Raw genomic sequence first — 18,756 nt, 5'->3', positions numbered from 1 at the left:
TTACTTTTGGGGATAAAATGGAGGTAAGTCATATATTTTTTTTTTTTGGTATTTCTTAACAAAAAATGATTTTTTTTAAAATGATTATTTATTTAGTAAACGCAAATTAATTTCCCCAAAATACTTTACCTTGAGTTCCTGAACACGCGCGCCGCATTTGCTAGCATATTTTCAGTTTTTGTCTTCTGCTAAAAGACTATTTTCCTTCTATAAATTGAACTGGACTTTGAGTAAGAGACTTCATAATATAATATTAGTCCTTTCAGACCAGTGTGCTTATTCCTTCAAGATCCATACAACATCTCTCATAGGACTTTGGAGAAATTGATAGAGTGTCCACACAATATTATTATTCATCTGCTGGTGAGATCAATATCCCTCCCACCCCTCAGCTAAGAGAAATGAAAAATGTCCGACTTATGACCGCCAAAATAATAGTAATGAAACCCGTACTACAACAGAGAACACCTTGTCTGAACCGATTAGGGCTCTTTATATAAGTGTAGTTAGTTTAATTTTATCCCCTCTCTCCCACCTACTGAGTTAAAAAAAATTTGGATCCAAAATATAAAACTAGCCTTCCTCTAAAATAAAAATGGGGACATTGATTTACATGTCTGCACCACCTAATGTTTTGCAGGTCTATGCTTGTGATAGGCTTTAGAAAAGAAGTAGTTTTAAAAGGAGGACATGCCTCTTTGGATTTGACATCACTTATAGTTTTTAGAATCTTTTTGCCATTGTTCTTTTCTTCAAGATAGGGGAATTTCTCCATTATTTTATCATTAGTATGGAGTCCTTGAAGTACTAAACACACTTCATTTACTACTTCCATTGTTAATCCTTAGCACATTCTCTGATACAAATAGTTATCACTGGCCTCAGTTTCTCCTTTTTGTTAACTCTGTCTTAATTTCTTCCACCTGATTTCTAGGGAGAAGCAAGTTCCTAAAGTTCCTATCAGTGATGTGAATATCTTCAAGGGCTAAAACAGCTGGACACAGCTCAACACATAATTAAGAGCAATGACAGTCATTTCGGACAACAGATATCACAACAGCTGCATTTCTCACACAAAAGCCAAAACCAAAGTGATTATAAGCAAAAATTTTCCCCTGCACAGATTTCTGGGGTATTTACACTAATCTGTCATGATGGGTTGCATTTCTTCAATATTTGCACCAATATGATTGTTGTTAAAGTAAAGTTTTGATGTAGCAGGCTTCCCATCTCTTCCACTTTCTTGGAAAAAACTTTCCATAGTTTGCGGAAGACCAAAATGAATAAATTATTATCCTTCCAACACAATGAGAATCAAACCCCATTCCCAAAGATTGTGGCAAATAATATTCATTGTCAGTCTGTAGAGAATGAGACTGAGCCAAAAGTGCATTTTGAGGAATTTGGGGAGTAAGGTAGAACTGGTGATCCCCAAGCTTTCCACCCAAAAAGGCACCCCCAACTCCACACAGTACTAATGATGAGTAAATAATAGGCTGACAGGCTTAATTTTTGACATTGGTGGTGAAAAGTTCATCTGCTATGGGTGAAAATATGTAATCAAACTGGTGAACATTACTTTGTGTTAAGATAGGAGGGCCTTTGTAGTACTCCATAAATCTTTCATATTCAAACTTTGTATGATTGTAGTTTGGTTGTTTTTCTGTTGCTGTTGTTGTCATGACAACAATCTTCGCTGTAGGGAATACTGAGGAAAGTGTTCCTCGTTTGCTGTACTCTGAAGTTGTGCCCCCTGAACAAAGATGCAATTAATTAAGAAAAAACTGTAGTCTTCACTGGGATGTTGTTATTCTTTCCATTAGAATGAGACAATATAATTACCAGAAGAAGGCTGAATAAAAAGGGATTCTCAAGTAACTAAGCCCTTTTTGACGCATGGGGTGGTGGAAGGACGAAGCATAAAAGAAGCTGCGATAATCACCAACAATATGGCTCTGTATTTATTAGCTTTTAACCTTTAAGCCTCAGTGTCAACATACAGTTTCTCCTTACTGGTCTCTACATTTCCATTTTTCATAGTAGCATTATAGGGAGGTTGTTGAAATATCAAGAAATTTCACCACTGGTGATCTCATGACCTCTCCTTGATTGTGTATTGATAAATATTAGGAGAAATTTTGATACTGATCACTACTGGGGCTTAAAGGTTCAAGGTTCACTGTTCTGATATTTTTTGTGTACTTGTGCGAAAAGTCCTTGAACATAATTTTGTGTTGCTGGTCTTAATATTAAGAAAAGTTAGGACCTGACATGGGTGCAAATATCAATACAAGAAATTTTTTTTTGCTTAAGGAATTGGCATCAACAAGGAATTTTCATCCAAGACAGACACTGTTTTCAAAGTTTCTTTTCCCCACCACTTCTCTGCAGTGGGTTTGTGTCTGACAGTTTGATTAAATGTTGTTTCCTGGCTATGGAAGGCCATGGTTAAGGAATACTTAGGAATTCATGGTTACTGAAGATCAGCTTACTGTGAAAGCTGTTGTTTTGCTGCAGAAATGGGTGACAGTTCATTAGAACACACAGACATGCACAGGAAAACAAATAGTGGAAATATTTTTTTTATTTGTTTTCTATTTATCTGCCATTTGCTACTTTTATGAGCCCAAAAGACCTTCACACCTTCCTATTATTATTGTTATTTTTTTTTTTGCTGAAATCAAGGATCCCATCAGAGGTGAGTGTCCAAGCACCAAGATAGCTGCTTTGGACATAAAGAACCTTATATTATTCTTAGTGTATCATCCTCTATGCATGTACAAATAATGCAATGCTCAGTACAACAATGATTATTTAAGCAGCTCATTGTGCCTTGCAAATCAAATGCAGATAATGACCTTTGTTCTTCATATCAAGAGTCAAATATTATTAGACTTGTGTATTATGTGGTTCTAATTTTCGAGTCTGTGGACTCCTATGTGTAAAATATTATTATAACCTTTATTAATTTGTCATCAAAGAAGCAGTCGAGGGGGCATGTCCCCTAAACTTAACATAAATTTCAGGTGAAAACTTTTCAAGTGTTATGTGATAAAGGTGAATCAAGAACCACTGAAATGGAAAGCTCATCACTATCAAATAAAACTCTAATGGGAAACTCATAGGGACTTGTTTGCTCACATGTTGCAAGTAACCAAACATTCTTCAGATCCCAAATCCAGATGTGGTACCTCCATTTCCCAAAAGAAATTCAAACTTCCATTTTTGAGAAAAAAAAAACCCTTTAAAACAGCAAGGGTGTACTCGGTATTTTAATGTTGGACATAATTGGGCGCCTACCATTTACACGGACCGGTCTTTCTGGTTTGCTGGTATATAACCAAGACAGTAGCATGGTGTTAGGGCTAGGATGGTTCATGGTTCATTTATTTCACACTATTTACACAACATTAACATAGAAAGAAAAGTATTACAACAAATGATTACAAGATAAAAATAAATACAGTACAAATTATAAAATGTGTGTGGTGGTCAAAGTAGCAAAGGCTTTCTAGCTGACCACCACCTACTTTTAAGTAAACAAAGAAATGACTCTGAGCTTTATTGAGATATTAGAAAATGTAGGAAATGTTTGTAGAGCCTAGGATGTACAAGAGAGAATTACATTTGTGTAAATTAAGGTATGTTCGAGATATACTGAACCGAGCAAGAAATCTAAACAGGACAAGCTTAATAAAAGAAGAACAAAACAATAAATAAATAAAAACAAAAAAAAAAGCAAAAAAACAACATACAATGCGAAATTTAACACCAAGATGCCAATCAGTAACTCTATTGTGCCTCATCTACAACAACGACCACAAAATTTTTCTGATAAAGCTTCGACAACAAAAACTCTCTGCACTGTCTGTTGCTACCTTTACCTTGGGGTGCACAAAAATTATGTGACATTTCCCTGCCTGTAAATTACAGTATCTTCAATACAGTTACCATCTAAGGCGAAAACTGGTACAGCTTACTCCGGTTGACTTAAGTCTTTTTAATTGATCGTCGATAAGCACGTTGATCTTGAGTGGAGAAAGCACAATTACGATGGATTTGTTCTTGGAACAGTTTTCATTACAAAGATGGTCTAGATGGTCACAAAGGGTAGGAACTAATCTTAGTAAAAAAGTGATTTACCGCGCTTGTTGATTGCAATCTCTCCTGTTGCCTTTTTCGTTTTGGTTTAAGTTTCAAGTTTTGTTGTCCTCTCGACCGAAGAACGTTCCGAAGAGCACCCTCGAAAGCGAAAACCTCACCAGGAATGATCACAGTTACGAGCCGGCGGCCATTCAGCACGGTGGACAAAGGATGATGGGCAGGCCCGTATTCCGGGCCTCAAATCGAACTTTACCAGATCTCCCCCCCGCCTGACCGTGCGAGATCTGGGTACGAGATTATGGTTACCCTACATTTGCCGCTCGCTGTTTTCAGTTTCTCAGTAAAATTCAGTGGTTTTGCGTCAGCATCAAAGGCCAGAATTATTTTGCACTGCTCTCATCTGTGTACTAACCAGTTTTTTAGATGAAAGATAAACGCAAATCTTACGTCTCCCGTTCGCTGTAAGGGCGATTAATATAAATCTCTCTAAATATGACAGAAAAGAAATGAGAGGAGCAGGGGGAGCAGTGGTAGAGCACTCGCCTTCCACTAATGTGGCCCGGGTTCGATTCCCGGACTCGGCGGCATAAGTGGGCTGAGTTTGTTGGTTCTCTATTCTGCTCCGAGAGGTTTTTCTCCGGGTACTCCGGTTTTCCCCTCTCCTCAAAAACTAACATTTGATTTGATTTGATTTGATTTGATTTGTGTTTAGTTGAGTTGATTTGAATTGCGTTGATTTAAAAGGGGGGATACCCTCGATAGGGATAACCTCTGGTATTTCCTGTTCATGGTATCGATGTTACATTGATCAGATTGAATAAAGCCTTATTATATTATTATTATTATTATTATTATTATTATTATTATTATTATTATTATTATTATTATTATTATTATTATTATTATTATTATTATTATGAGAGGGCGACGCTGTTCGCAAACATGGGATAATTTAATGTTTTGTGCCAAGGCGTTAGTGGTGGATGGGTCAAAGTGTTCAGAGCAAGTCCGCCTTTTGCTCGAGAATCCGCGGGAAAGTAACGCAAAAAACAGAACAAGTACGAAATTCAAAGCGCGAGCCGGGAGTGGTGTCGGCGCGGACGCTTTCCGGCGCCCTCGCACTCACCCCTCGAACATTGTACTCGGTTTTTTTTTTTTTCGTTCTTCCCCGCGGAATTTGGTACAAAATATAGAGTCTAGTTACAATGTAGACCCAAGGAAAAGAATCCGTGGGGTTGGCGGGTGCAAAGGTGACTTTGGTGACGGTCATTCTTATTAGGTGTGGCCGATGAAAATTTTCGTCATGTTCAGTGTGAAATTAAAGGTTTATCAGAAATCACTTCTTCTTTTTTTCTTTCTTTTTTTTTTTTCATTTATATCTCAATTAAATTATGAGCTGGCGTGACAGCCAAGATGTAAATCGTGAGTGAACGGCAGTAGATGAGTAAGCACCCGGATGAACTCAGTAATAGAAGGAGAGCAAATAATTTAAACGTTCGGGATAAATCTTGATTCAGTTATATTTTTACTGAAATGAAAAGTTCTACTTTTTTACTTCTTTAAAGTCTAAGCAGTCCGAACCGAACACCGTTTTGCTACCCACTATCACACTGAATCTATAATGAGGAGTGTACTGAATCACATTACAACAGTTATGGTAATACAAAGCCTGTGGATTTATTTTGACATGGAATAAAACTGGGGATCAAACTTTGGCCTGTTAACTTTCACATAAACTTGGGTGGGCTTGGGTAACCCTCCACCCCCTCGCCGTCCTAATCTGATTATTTTTTTTTATGGTTGCACATCAACAAGGACGCCCTCTGTTTTGTGCCTATTTCTATGTCTTTGTTTCTGTATTTGCTGTTCTTCTTTGATCTTTCGTCGTGGCCGTGAACATGTGCCAATTAGCCGCGCGCTCCGTAATTTTAATTTCAAATTACACTTGATGTCGCCTTTAATGTGTTGATAACAACTAACACAACATTGGCGCGTGGAAAACCCATTACATGACCAAGGGATTGTAGCTAAATGAAGCTGAAATCGATATGTTCTGAGGCTTAAATCAAACGAGGAACTCACTCAACCGGTATAACTTGTAAGGCGGCTTTGAACACGGCAGTAAATAGTGACTCAAAGAGCCGAGAACTTTTTGCCAACAGTGAATCAGTATTTAGCCCTTGCCCCCTTTAAAACATAAGATAAACAAAATAACAGTGCTCGATGCCCGGTGGAAAACGTTCTTTAAAAAATACCGGAGTAGCCTGCGAGAGCTGATTTATCTCGTACGGAAGTTTATTTTGCTATTCTTTGCTCAAATTGATTAACAACAGGATCATGGTTAGACACCTCGATATCCAGCGACCAATCACAGCTCAGCTTAAAGGAGTATTTGTTTTATGGGCGTTAACATATAAAGGGCAACTCGTCAGCAAAAAACGCTGCCGTTGAAGCTTCCCGGCAAAGCTTGTAGTGGTTGCAAGTGTACAGCTAGGTGGTAAAGACATCCAGTCTGTTCGGTAAATCAAGCGGTCCTGCAATTGAAAGTTTAGACTAAGAAAGCGAAAGTCAGCTGCAATAGTCAAGTTTGATCTTCGTTGTAATTCAGAAATAACTCGGTGATCGCAACGAAACTGCAAGATACGAAAAAATGTTATCTAAGTTACGAGTTTCATCCTTGGAAAACGATCGATCCTACGTTCGTAGGGCAGCGAAACAGCGGCAACGGTTTACACCTTGGCTGGAACAGCAGATCGAACAAGGCGACATCGATGGCTTGGAGTGGATCAGAAAGGAACAGGGGATCTTCAAAGTTCCTTGGGTGAGGGTGGATAAGCCAGAATTTGAGCTCGAAACCCACGCAGAGCTGTTTAAACGCTGGGCTCAACATACAGGGAAATACCGGCCAGGAGATCAACCAGACCCTTCAACATGGAAGACGAGATTTCGCTGTGCTCTGCGCAAGATGCAGGAAATTGTGGAAATTAAAGAGCTCAGTAGCCTAGAAGGAAGCAAGCCGTACAGAGCTTTCAAATTTGAGCCGAAACTGAAAGGTAGGCACGACATTATGGAGAGATAGATTTGCAAAACACTGATCTTGAAAGTTCCTGTAGTGATTCGTCTGTCTTTGCACTATACATTTGTTTGAATTAGTTGCTCGAGTTGTATTGCTAATGGTTTTGTTTTTGTATACAAATGTACCTGTAGACCTTTAACCGCCATGTGTTCATGAAACGAGGTCTTTTAAAGATCCGCGACATCAGCCATTGTATATAGATAAAATTCTTTGGCGAAGCATTTTTAAGTAAATGTGATCCTCTTGACTGATCATTTACCACACCGGTATGAAATAAAAGATGTATGTATTCATCTCAGAAAGAAACGTACGTGTAATGTATAGAAAAATAATTTTAAGACTTTAAATCTTTACAAACAATGTTTAAAAACTCAAATAGTAACTATAATTTCAGCTGAAGGGAGGACACTAGCAGAGAAACAGAATTCTACAAGATACGTTGAAAGTAGATTGTATGGCCTAGTAAAACCAAGATATAACTTGTGCGTCGTTTAAAACTAGAGTCTAAAAAGAAAGAAAACGTTTATCTTCAACACGGAAATTATCAGGTTTATGTAAATCTCGAGTAAAAAGATTCGAAACATTTTTGCACAGTCATACCGAAACAATTGCAAACTGATGCTTTCCTCGTCCTAGTATCTTTGAGAGAAAAACTTTCCACTTGTCAGTTTAAATGGAAGAGATGTTACAACATTTCTCGACGGGTACAAGTTTGAGCGTATTAGAACACCTCCATTTTTTCATCTTAGCGACAAATTCGATAACTGGGAGTCCTTCGTGTTGTTTTCCTCTAAACACTTTTCATTGAATTCTTTCCCTATTTTCGAATTCTGAGGTTGGTTGCCATAACATGGGGTAGACAGCTAAACTCGACAAAAGTGCTTTTATCTCCTCAATGGCACGTGAGTTGAAAATAGTGTTTGATATATCGCGATAAATGTGTTTTAACAGTATTTAATTAACGAGTAACAAATTAAAAGATGCCGAAATTTATCTTTCAAAGTTCAAAACATGCGTTTTGATGAAAGTTAGACGAGCAAAGCATCGCCGGGCACGTGGGGCGGTGCTCTCCGGAAGTTATAAAAACAGTGCGAGACAATGTAACTATCATGTGCTTTCTACTTAGGAAAAAAAGTGCTTTAGCTTCCTTGAAAACTTGTAGAGATTTTCCCAGCTTCGTGCAATGAAGATTACGTGGGTTTTTTTATCCCTAAATTTCTCCTTATAACGCACCTATACTGATATTCTGCTCATATGATGCGCTTTGTAATGAACTCAAAAAAAGGTTGGTAATGATAGCCTCGGTTATTCCCTTACGCGTTGATTTAAAACTCTCAACAAAGCGTGCCTAATTAAACGTAATCCAATTTTCACCTCCTTGCAACGCACATCAACATTTCAACGCCTAGTTCTCATATCCTTTTAACAGTAATTGGAATTAGATCTAAAACTTTGATACCGCTTATCACGCGACCACCTAAACTGATTGGTATCCGCATTTGGTCGCTGAACAAGTTTCAAAGCTAGATGCCAGGGCTGAAACGGTAAAGATTCGTCGAGTTTTCGCAAATATCCGTACCTTTGTGGCACAACGTAGGGTGAGTACGGACGAATAGCTTGTATCCTCAATTCTGGAATGTTAGCAGGAAGTCCACTAGATATAGGAAACAGAATATAAAAATTTGTTTGTTCAATAGGTCCCTGTCAACGGCCTTTATTCATCCTTTATCTAGTAACACGTGTTTTGCCGCAGACTCTTTTTGTCTTAACAATAACTTTATCACTTGGAATGCTTTGTTTTTCTTGTAGACTGGATTGTTCATTTTGATAGATCGCTTCCAAAATAGCTTAAATGTCCCGCTTAGCACTACAAAAAGATCGTACGCATTTTTCACAATCCAGCGCTTAGGCAACAGTGCAGACTTCAAGACAATGCCCACTCATTATAAACGCTCTTCTTGAACCCTCAAGGTGAAAAACACATTCTTGCGATTTTGTTTTGTTTTGTTTGCAAAGCTTTGAATCATCTCAAAACAAAGAAAGGCTGCCGGCACGCCGGCTATAGAAACGAAAACGAAAAACGTTCATACGTCATCTGCTTTAATTTGGCATTGATCAGTCTATTTTCCCTGGTGACGGGCATTGCGCCAGAAGAGACAGGAACACAAAATACTCAATACAATACTAAACAATTAATTTTGCCATTTTAATTCGGAAAACTTCAAATATATGAAAAACCGTTTGTTTGTGTATTTGACAACACTGCTGATTCAAGTGTTTAAACATTGCTGTTTTCGAGACGTCTTCTCTAAGTCAAAGCGTTCGCCGCGGCCTTGCAAAACGATTCTTAACACAGGGAGTGGCCCTAGCTTCGCGAGGTTTTGCGAGTCACGTATTTCTAGTATCAAAATAATCAATTCGTAATCATAAGCGCAAGGATTATAGATGTCCTTTTCTTTGCTTATGACGGAGCCATTCGTAGTAGAAAGCAGATATGAAGAAATGCTAAGTGTGGTTGGGGTATTCCATATAGTTAGCGAAAGAGGGTACCTTTTTCGCTCTTGTAGTATCCGAAGTTTTAGTATTTATAAAATGGAATAGCATGTGAACCGAAAGTGGGCAGCAATTACATGTAAATCCGCGCGCATTAGAAACGGTAGCAAAAACGGAGTAGAAATATCGTCTGTGTTACGCTTATCAATTGAGGGTATAAGAGAAAGTAGACTTCTTTTTTTTACGTATTTCGTGAAAGGGGTACCACATCGGTAAAAATTGCTACGTAAAAGGGTAGGGGATTGAGCCTCCGAGCGGGGCCTCCCTGTACGAATCTTTATTGAGTACCCCAGGGAAGAGGGGGGGGGGGAGGACTCAGCCCCCAAATCCCGGTATGGCATGATTATATTTTAACTTGTGTGCTTGAGTTACTAATAGCCTAATGGCACAGCTATGCCGGGATAAAGTGATCAGACTTCCCACTAACGCTTAACTTATAATAACGCGAGTTCGACGGAATCTGATTTTGTTTGTCACACTACAAACAACTATTTACTTCCGCGGCAGATTTTTAACACTCAGAAGATTCACCTAAAAGATTCAAAACAAAGTTCATTTTGACAGACTGTGTCAAATATCTGCTTGCGCAGCACCTAATGACGCAATCCGCCAAACTTTTAGTTAAGTCAAAGACCTTAAGTTTACAACGACACAGTATAGTGCAACATTAACTGTTTGTTCGTTGTGTGTCCATTAACCAAGTTGATGGACGCGACAGCACTGTACGGTTGCAATCCAAAACAGATCATAACACAAACGACAGTGTTGTCGTGTCTAACAACTTGGATGCAAATGCGCAAAAAAGAAAACCACGTGAAATAAATAACGTGAGCTGATAATTTCAATTTTATTCAGTAATTTCTTTTTGTCACCGTACTTTTGTGATTTTGGGTCCCCTGTGTAGAAAGTTACTTAGAAACCAAACTTTGCCCCGGTGAGAGAAAAAGCATTTTTTTACACATCTATTGAGCGTTTACATTTTTATTAAAGCTTGATCAGGGCTTAACGCTATCACTCCTCTTTAGACAGCCTTTCACTGAAGACATTCCTACCTGTCATCAAAATATATTGACAAGTGCTCAGGGAAACCAGCAGCTGAATCGCTGTTTCAGCAATTCAAATAGATAAAGGGGTTTGTTTCTAAAGAACCTGTTGTGCTTTGCTGCCGTGTCAGCGAAGGCGAACTGAAGGTAACCTGATTAGCTCCTGGTGTCAGGTGCTATGTACATACGATCATAGGTATTTAAGATCGCAGATAAAACTGTAAAAGTGCAGTGAATAAAAGTGGATCGAATTATCAGGTTAATTAGCTTCTTACTCTTTTAGGGCGTTGCCCTGGACTTTGAGTGTAGATAAACCATGTTTTAATTTGGCAATGAAACCCGCTGAAACACTCACTTGATGTTTTAAACAGATCTTCAAGTGTAAATCTTAGTGATTTAGTAGTAATTATATGTTAAATGCGGTAGAAAATGGTCCCACTAAAATGCGTGACCCCATTTAGTTCAGTGCTGCATGCGTGCAGTCGTCCACGATGCATAGAAAGATGTTAGAGTGCGTTTAGTTCAGTGACGCACAAGGAAGCTATTTTTTTTCTAATTTGTTCTTGAAAAATCGTTCAAATTAAAGTATCCATATCCATCTGAATTTTTTCACTGACTACTGTTAAAATTGTCGCAGGTGGAATGTTCATTAGTAAAGGATGTCTTCACACCGATTTCGAAATTCGAATTATCGTAACGAAATTAATGCACTAACCGAGTAAACTTCGAGGCAATCAATTGACGCGGGCAATCAGTAGACTCAAATTTTACCAACGTGAAATTTTTCGTTCGGTATACGTATTACAGGATGGTCCATTGATGGAATTCTAAACTGAGTGTTAGAATCCTTCTCTGACTAGCTTTTAATTTGTCTTCCTCCCGGCTCAACGAACGTTTCGAAAATAACGTCGACCATTCCGCTTTCCCAACTTGAATGACAAGCTGGACATTTTGCGTGATTTTTTCCCCTTCAGTTGATGAATGCCGTGCCCATACCGAAAATGAAACTTTTACGTCGTGTTTCAAAAAGGTTATCACTGAGGTTTGTTTGCCAAAAATATATGATTTGATCAATGACCATAATCGAGGCTTATCTTTTAAGCGACCCGACATATTTTAGACGAAGTATATATACTTGTAAAGCTTAAAGTCATATGACTTAATCATCTTATTTAATAATTATATTCTTATCTCCTTTCCGGTGACTTTCGACCCGTCATTAGCACTTTAATGGGATTTGCTGAAATCTTTGAAAGATGTAGTTATGCACCGTACGCCACTGATAAAAGTATATCTGTTTCACTTTCCAGATGAAAATTCTTCTTCAAAACGCGGAAATGGAAAACTACATAGAAGACGAAGTTCTTCCTGTTCTTCAGAATCCAACAGCTCAACCGAGACGTGCGCATCGAGAGAGCAATTCATTCAAATGTACGGGAGAGAAACAGGCATTGAAGAGCCGTGGAGAGAACCGGTAAGTAAAATACCCAAGGTTATTTTTTTGTACCCTTGCTTCTTCTAAACAGCACTCCTTTTACTGTAAAAGTGCCTCTCTTTCAATGTGTTTGGCGTTTCTTGTCTAATTATTCTACGCTCCCAACAAAATTCTAATATGCGTCTATGTCTTTGGGCGCTTTCGATTTAGCGAAAATTTTAGTTCAACGGGTTGCAAGTGGAACGTGCGGATGAACTTAATTTTTCCGGATCAAATAGACGACCTTCGATCGGAGGTACTCAACTTTTTCCCGTTCCAACCGGAAATATTTTTAATCGCCATCCCTTTTGCACAAATCCATTTCCACTTTCTGCACTTTTATTTCTTCTTGCGTCAACATTGCGCCATTTACTTTACTTTTTGTTCACTTGTGACAACTGAAGACGAGGCTACACGCTTTAACACATTTGTGTGGTGTGGAGAGCTTGACAAATTTCTTTAAAAAACATGATTTAAATAAAGTTTAATAGTTAAAACTGAACTTGTTTGGTTGGTACTATAATCTAAAATAAGTAATTTCTGAGCATGAATGTGTAGCTATAGTAATTATCTGAATTTTCTCCACCTTGCAGTACTTGGATCTCCGTGATATGATAGAACCGGCGATGCCAGATTGGCGGGACATGAGTATTTACTTCCCAGGAGCGATTCAAAACCAGTTTGGTTTCTCTGCAGGAACAAGTTATGGACAAAGAGATCAGGAACCTAATTATTTTGGTAAGCAAAGTACATGTAAGAAGGAATTGATGCATAAGCGTTGTTGAAACAGATAAATATACATACATTTATAGTTTATTCGTCCCAAGAGCGCTTTTCAGAATAAAGGTAAATAAATAAATGTCTCCTATGAGCATAACCTATCGAAGTAATGGAAAGGAAATACCCAGGAGATAAATACCGTATTTATTCGATTAACCGCCGATCTTCGGCCACCGTATAAGCGCCCACCCTCATGGACCCAAAATTAAATAAGCGCCCAGGACGGTTAATCGAATAAATGCGGTAAACTCATTAAAATACTTTATTTGATATCCTGTCGAGTCTTTTATTTTGAGATCAAGTCTTTCTTCAGACAACGTATGAAGTTGTTGAATGTCGGTTTCACTGAACTTGAGGGCTGGGTGAATGAGTTCCAAAGTTTAACAATTCTGAAGAAGAAGGTTCGTTGTCCTACGGCGGTTCTGTACAAGGGGATCTGTAACACTGATCAGGGAGTTCCTCGTAATGTGCGTTTAAATATCGAGCGACATTGATTTCATAAATTATTATGAATGAGACTTGCGGTCAAATCATTATGTGTGACACTGATTTTGAAACCCTCGTTGCGGTATTACATACACGTAAAATCTGAAATCTCTATTATACTGGGCAGTTTATATATAATCTGATTTCCGTTGCTTTGTTTTTCGTCGTTTCACAAAGCCTCTCGTATCTATTACTTTTGAGACCTACTAAAACATTTCAAAAATCATGTCAAACCCTCAAAACCCTAGACAACTAATAAGTCTTCCACCCGTTTAGTAAGGATTAAATAAGACCATAATCTGCTCTTTATATTATTAATTTCATAAAAGGAAAATGGCGAAAATATAATTTTAAATTTAGAATTTAAAATTTTTGATATCTTTGTTTGATTGCTAACTGAACACTGACCTGTCAAACAATTTGATTTTAATTTGTTGATAGATTTGCAGACATGCCCATGGCCTAGTTATCTGAAGCAAGAAGGATTCAACGTAGCCATGCATAATGAGGTAAAGCTGCTAGTATTATGAATATCTTTAGCCTTCTACAAACTGGCTCAACATTGATGCTCATCTAACTCAGGTTTACACACCTTACATTTATATGTGGGTCTGCAGGAAACAAAAGTTTAACTATTTCGCTTTGATGATCTAGTTGGATGCCCTAGCCTGCGAGAGCAGACGCCTTTCCGGCTTTTGTTTCACGCGGGTGAAACAGGCTATGGATGCCCCCTGAATTATAGACATACATCTTCACTTAGTTATAAGGCTCAGGGAAGTCCCTTCAGGATCCTAAAAGCACCCTGCTATCAATAAATGCCCTGAAAATGATCACATATTATTATTATTATTATTATTATTATTATTATTATTATTATTATTATTATTATTATTATTATTATTATTATTATTATTATTATTATTATTATAGCCACATATACTTGGCGCTGCGCACCTTGTTGGCTGTCTATCATTTCGTATCCAACAAGGAACAGTGGAATAATCGGTTTTTTTTTTTTTAACAACAACAAAATATCAAAATATCGCTATATCTCCCTAACACGTACATCTACCAGACTTGTGGGGCATGGTCAAGATCCTCTCTTGGCATGGTGTAATGGCTCCGTTTCTCCTGGCCGCTATAAAGCAATCAGAACGCTGGAATTCAATGAACCAGTTTAAATAATTTTGCTTAATGCTTGCGTCACTGTAGTTTCCCTTGGACTAGAATGGTTCTTCTACTATCCTAGTATTAACGTCGCAAGATGGAAATCGAATGCCCAAAAGAATATAATTTCATATCGGTTTGACGATACAAGTGTCCTTTGATCAGTGGAATTACCTAATTTGACGATTTACAAGTTATGCTGCCGGAAATTAAACGCATGTTACATCTCCCTTGTTACTGAACAGAACTGAATCAGCTTCATAATTTCTCTCACTTAATTTGCTTTATGTTTTCTTCTTAGGTTTCGTCGTATGGTCACCCTCAAATGATGCCATGCCACGAATAAACTGCCTTGTTTGAATAATCAAATCATCATATCAGCGTGATTTGACGATAATTTTAGATGGTCTTTTAAGGAGCATGTGTATTTTGTAGTGGTAATAATACGTACAGGCTATAGAAAGGATAGAAAGTTAGACCAATGCAGCCTTTTAGTAAAGGCGTTTTAACATTGAAAGACTCTGTCTTTAAACACAGGTTTTAATTATTCGATTGAAAAGCCACCAGCCAAGAGGAACAGTTTGCAGTTTTTAAAAATGAGTTATGAAAACCACGAGAGCCGATCGTAACCTCAAGCTCAAGAATGTTAAGGCGTGGCTCATTCTGAGTTAATACTCCTTCCCTTTGAAAGCACCTGTTTAAACCCCAGAGTTGCCACAAGTATATTGCAGCGGCTTTAAGGTCCTTAAGGTTTAATGGCGTTTAAATTCAACTGAGAGAAATGTTTTTCAAACAGGCCAAGAATTAATGGTTCTTTTTACCCAGGAACTAAACTTGTGTACCGTTGGATGTTCTGTCACTAAGACGCCGTTTGTATTTGTGTAGAGTAGCGGATATATATCTTTTTATTTTAATATAAAGTTGTTAGGATATAAATAACCATTGAGGCCGATATTGAGGTCAACCATTTGTAATAGATTCGTGTATTGGGTATTCACAGCAAGGCTGAAACGTTAAATTTATTGCGCCATCTTGACAGCCCATTTTTGTGCAAAGAAATTGGGAAATAGGATACTCCAAAACAAGGCTGGACACCTTATGGTGTTAACACAATGTAGTATTCTTAATCGTGATAGCCCGGACGTCGACGAGAACAGAAGCCCATTTGCTAGGCAGAGAACTGAGAAAATATAGCTCCATTTAGGTAGGGAACATCCGTTTTGGGGGTTTATCGCTGATCTACGCTTTTAAGGCCTTAGCACTGATTTGATTGAACGCTTACAGTCATTGGTTGTCATGGTTAACTATGAAATAGTTCAAATTTACCATTTCTCCTCAACAAGCTCTCGTTCGTCTAGTGGATATGGACCGAAGCGTACACTATTTTGATTTTAAAACATCAAAAGGTGTCCACTCTTTTTTTTGGAGTAGTCAGAAAAGGGTCACGTGATTTAAATGGTTGCTTTAATTTTCCGCAGATTTTTTCCATATTTAACCTAAACCATGCCTTAACATGTTTGAAACCGCAGTAACGTGGAGCAATAGACTCATTTAAGTTGATTTAATTTAAGTAACACTTTTGAAATATAGCGCGATAAATTTAGATTTAAAGGCTGCTAAAGCCACGTAACAGGAGCATGGCATCAACGTCATATAACCATGACAACGAGATAATGAAAGATGTGCCCTCGACCGTGCTATAGTTGACAATCATATTCACAAGTTTAGGATCTCATCCAAACAAAACCTCTTCTATGGGTGCGTAATCACTCCAAATATCTAAACCAATTTGCTGCTCGCAAGAGATTCACGCGTTATATTTCTAACCAGACATGAAAATCCTTGCATACTACTGTTCCTTTTACTAGTTCTCACTAGTAAGATCATTCTTGATCCTGAGCCTTCTGGCTTAATTGACAGCGCAAGACGCATGTGCAAGAGAGCAGAGCTCGTGGGTCGAGAATGTGGTCAGATTTGCTCAAGGCTTGCCTTCTTAATTAGTAAAGAGAAAGAAAGTCCGGGCGCTTTCCATCTGTCAGAACTGGAAGGCCCTACTGGTCAGTTCGTAAATATTCCAATTTGAAGAATAAGTTTTACGCTCGTCCTTTGAATTTCTTCAAAGAAGCGTATACCAGTTTTGGAAATGATTATTTTTCAAGGTTTTGCAGCCGACCATCGCTTCAAAATGAGGCCGATTTGATTGGCCAGTCAGTTCTGGCATTCGGAAAGCACTCTTCGTAAAATAGAGCGTACGGCAAGAGCAAAAGCAAATGTAATAATTCATAACTTAACAATGTAACTAAGAAAAATTAAACAGGTCATTACCTAGAAGCTGTCTAAAGCCTCATCATGAAAGAGAGGTCCAGTGCGAGACAATGTAATAGCCTTTGTGAAAACTGATTTGAAAGCGACATTAAAAAGATGATCTAGTTTATATATTAGCGTTAATTCAATAATTTAGTCTTAGTTTAAATTAAAAAAAAAGCGGGTAAAAAATGTCATATTTATTCCAATTTTTCTTTACGTCCATCCTATCAAACTGTTTTAAGACTACAGCTTATGTTAAACAATTATTCCACGAGCGCCCGTTGGATATGAGATGATAGATAGCCAACTCGGCGCGCTATAATCATCTCATAACCAACAAGCGCGAGTAGAATAATTGTTTTAACAAACAACCAAGAAATATTGCTAGATTTTGCTGATTTCGCTTTGGAAGAACAACCAGAAGACAATTTAATGGTCGCTATTTCTCGGACATGGTATAATGGTTCATATACCATGGCCGTTAAGCCAATCAAATCCCTGGAATTGCATTATACAATGATCCAGTTTTTAATAATGGGTGATATACCATGGCTGACCACTAGGTTTTCAGTTGTAATTGTGTCAATTCATCCTCGCCCAAGCTATCTTCCCCTGCGTTTCCGAAGATGGATCCCACACATTCGGAGTTTAAGCCTCCCGATTTTTACAATAACAATCAAAATTCCCCCGAGCTGAATGGTTCATAGCTATTGTCTATAAGAGTACAGACAATAAAAATGACGTCAGATGTAACGCGCGCGCTTTCTCAAAGGAAAATAAAGCCAATTCCACTCGTACTTTTTCCATGTTCTCGCAAAAAAAAGCAACAACAACAACAAATCGACGACAGTTTTCTATGGTGTATACTCTTATTGCCATAAAATGTCCAAAACTTGGCAGTGAAACCCGACTAGAAAACTTCAGTCGTTTTGTTAAGCATCGTGTAGCTGGGAGAAGAGTCTTTTCATCTCTCTTTTCCCAGTCCCTCCTCGTTAATTAGAAAACTTTCGACATTTTCACTCGCGTGTGGGAGGATCTGAGGAAGTAAAGGACGAGTGCCGTCTGAAAACGTGTGAACCAAACAGTTGACTGATAGTAGCTTAATGCCTCGGCAAGTAATAGACCCTTCTCCAAAATGGCGGCAACAGATTTGAATGAGTTAAAACTGAACTGAATAAAAAAAAAACTGATACCAGCACTGGAAAAAGCACCTTTACTTTAGTAACCTTGCAAATTTTCAGCATATTAGGTGTTACATGTATATCAGCTTAGGAAATGTAAGATGAAATTTGACAAATTTACAGACGTTTGTATGACTAAGGGTATACTTCATACCCCCAGTCATACAAACGTCTGTAAAGTTTTCATTTTTCAACTTACATTTTCTCGGCTGATATTACACCTGATATGCTGAAAATTTGCAGGGTTACTAAAGTAAAAGTGCTCGTTTGGTTGAACATGTTTGGATGTTTGGACATTTGTAATGTAAAGAACACAGCTAACAGTGGGATCATTTGGATGGCAGGGGAAAATGAAGGCGCAAAACAATACCAGCAAATAATGTGTATTCGAAAGTAAAGACCTAAGTAATAACATATTTACAAACTAAACTACCTTACAAAAATATCTTAGGAAAAGCTTCGAGATTTACGAGACCATTATCATCTTAAAGCCTTTTGTTGTTTATATTTTTTACATTTTACAAACGCCAGAACTGTTCATGTTTCTAGCCTACAGTACTGTGACGTACGGTTTCTTATACATAC

General features: G+C 37.9%; 1 protein-coding gene across 1 annotated transcript; it reads left to right on the top strand.

The window, feature by feature from the left end:
• Window positions 1-5,072: 5,072 nt before the first annotated feature.
• LOC146489823 (uncharacterized) lies at window positions 5,073-17,119 on the top strand. The gene is made up of 5 exons (XM_085102930.1): window positions 5,073-7,157; window positions 12,087-12,250; window positions 12,844-12,988; window positions 13,958-14,025; window positions 14,985-17,119. Exons 1-5 carry the CDS (start codon window positions 6,755-6,757, stop codon window positions 15,027-15,029), a joined length of 825 nt encoding a protein of 274 aa, XP_084959056.1. The 5' UTR covers window positions 5,073-6,754; the 3' UTR covers window positions 15,030-17,119.
• The last annotated feature ends 1,637 nt before the right edge of the window (window positions 17,120-18,756 follow it).

Source organism: Pavona decussata, unplaced genomic scaffold (genome assembly GCF_977016875.1).
Source record: "Pavona decussata unplaced genomic scaffold, jaPavDecu1.1 SCAFFOLD_3, whole genome shotgun sequence".
Classification (NCBI taxonomy): domain Eukaryota; kingdom Metazoa; phylum Cnidaria; class Anthozoa; order Scleractinia; family Agariciidae; genus Pavona; species Pavona decussata.
Note: the sequence above shows the minus strand (reverse complement) of the source record. Positions and strands in the feature narration are given on the sequence as shown.

Bases quoted from the DNA above. Each gene is read 5' to 3' on its own strand.
- LOC146489823 (XM_085102930.1), top strand. From the start codon at position 6,755: ATGTTATCTAAGTTACGAGTTTCATCCTTGGAAAACGATCGATCCTAC. The intron at 7,158-12,086 runs GTAGGCACGACA...TTCACTTTCCAG, and splicing joins ATTTGAGCCGAAACTGAAAG to ATGAAAATTCTTCTTCAAAA. The intron at 14,026-14,984 runs GTAAAGCTGCTA...TTTTCTTCTTAG, and splicing joins ACGTAGCCATGCATAATGAG to GTTTCGTCGTATGGTCACCC.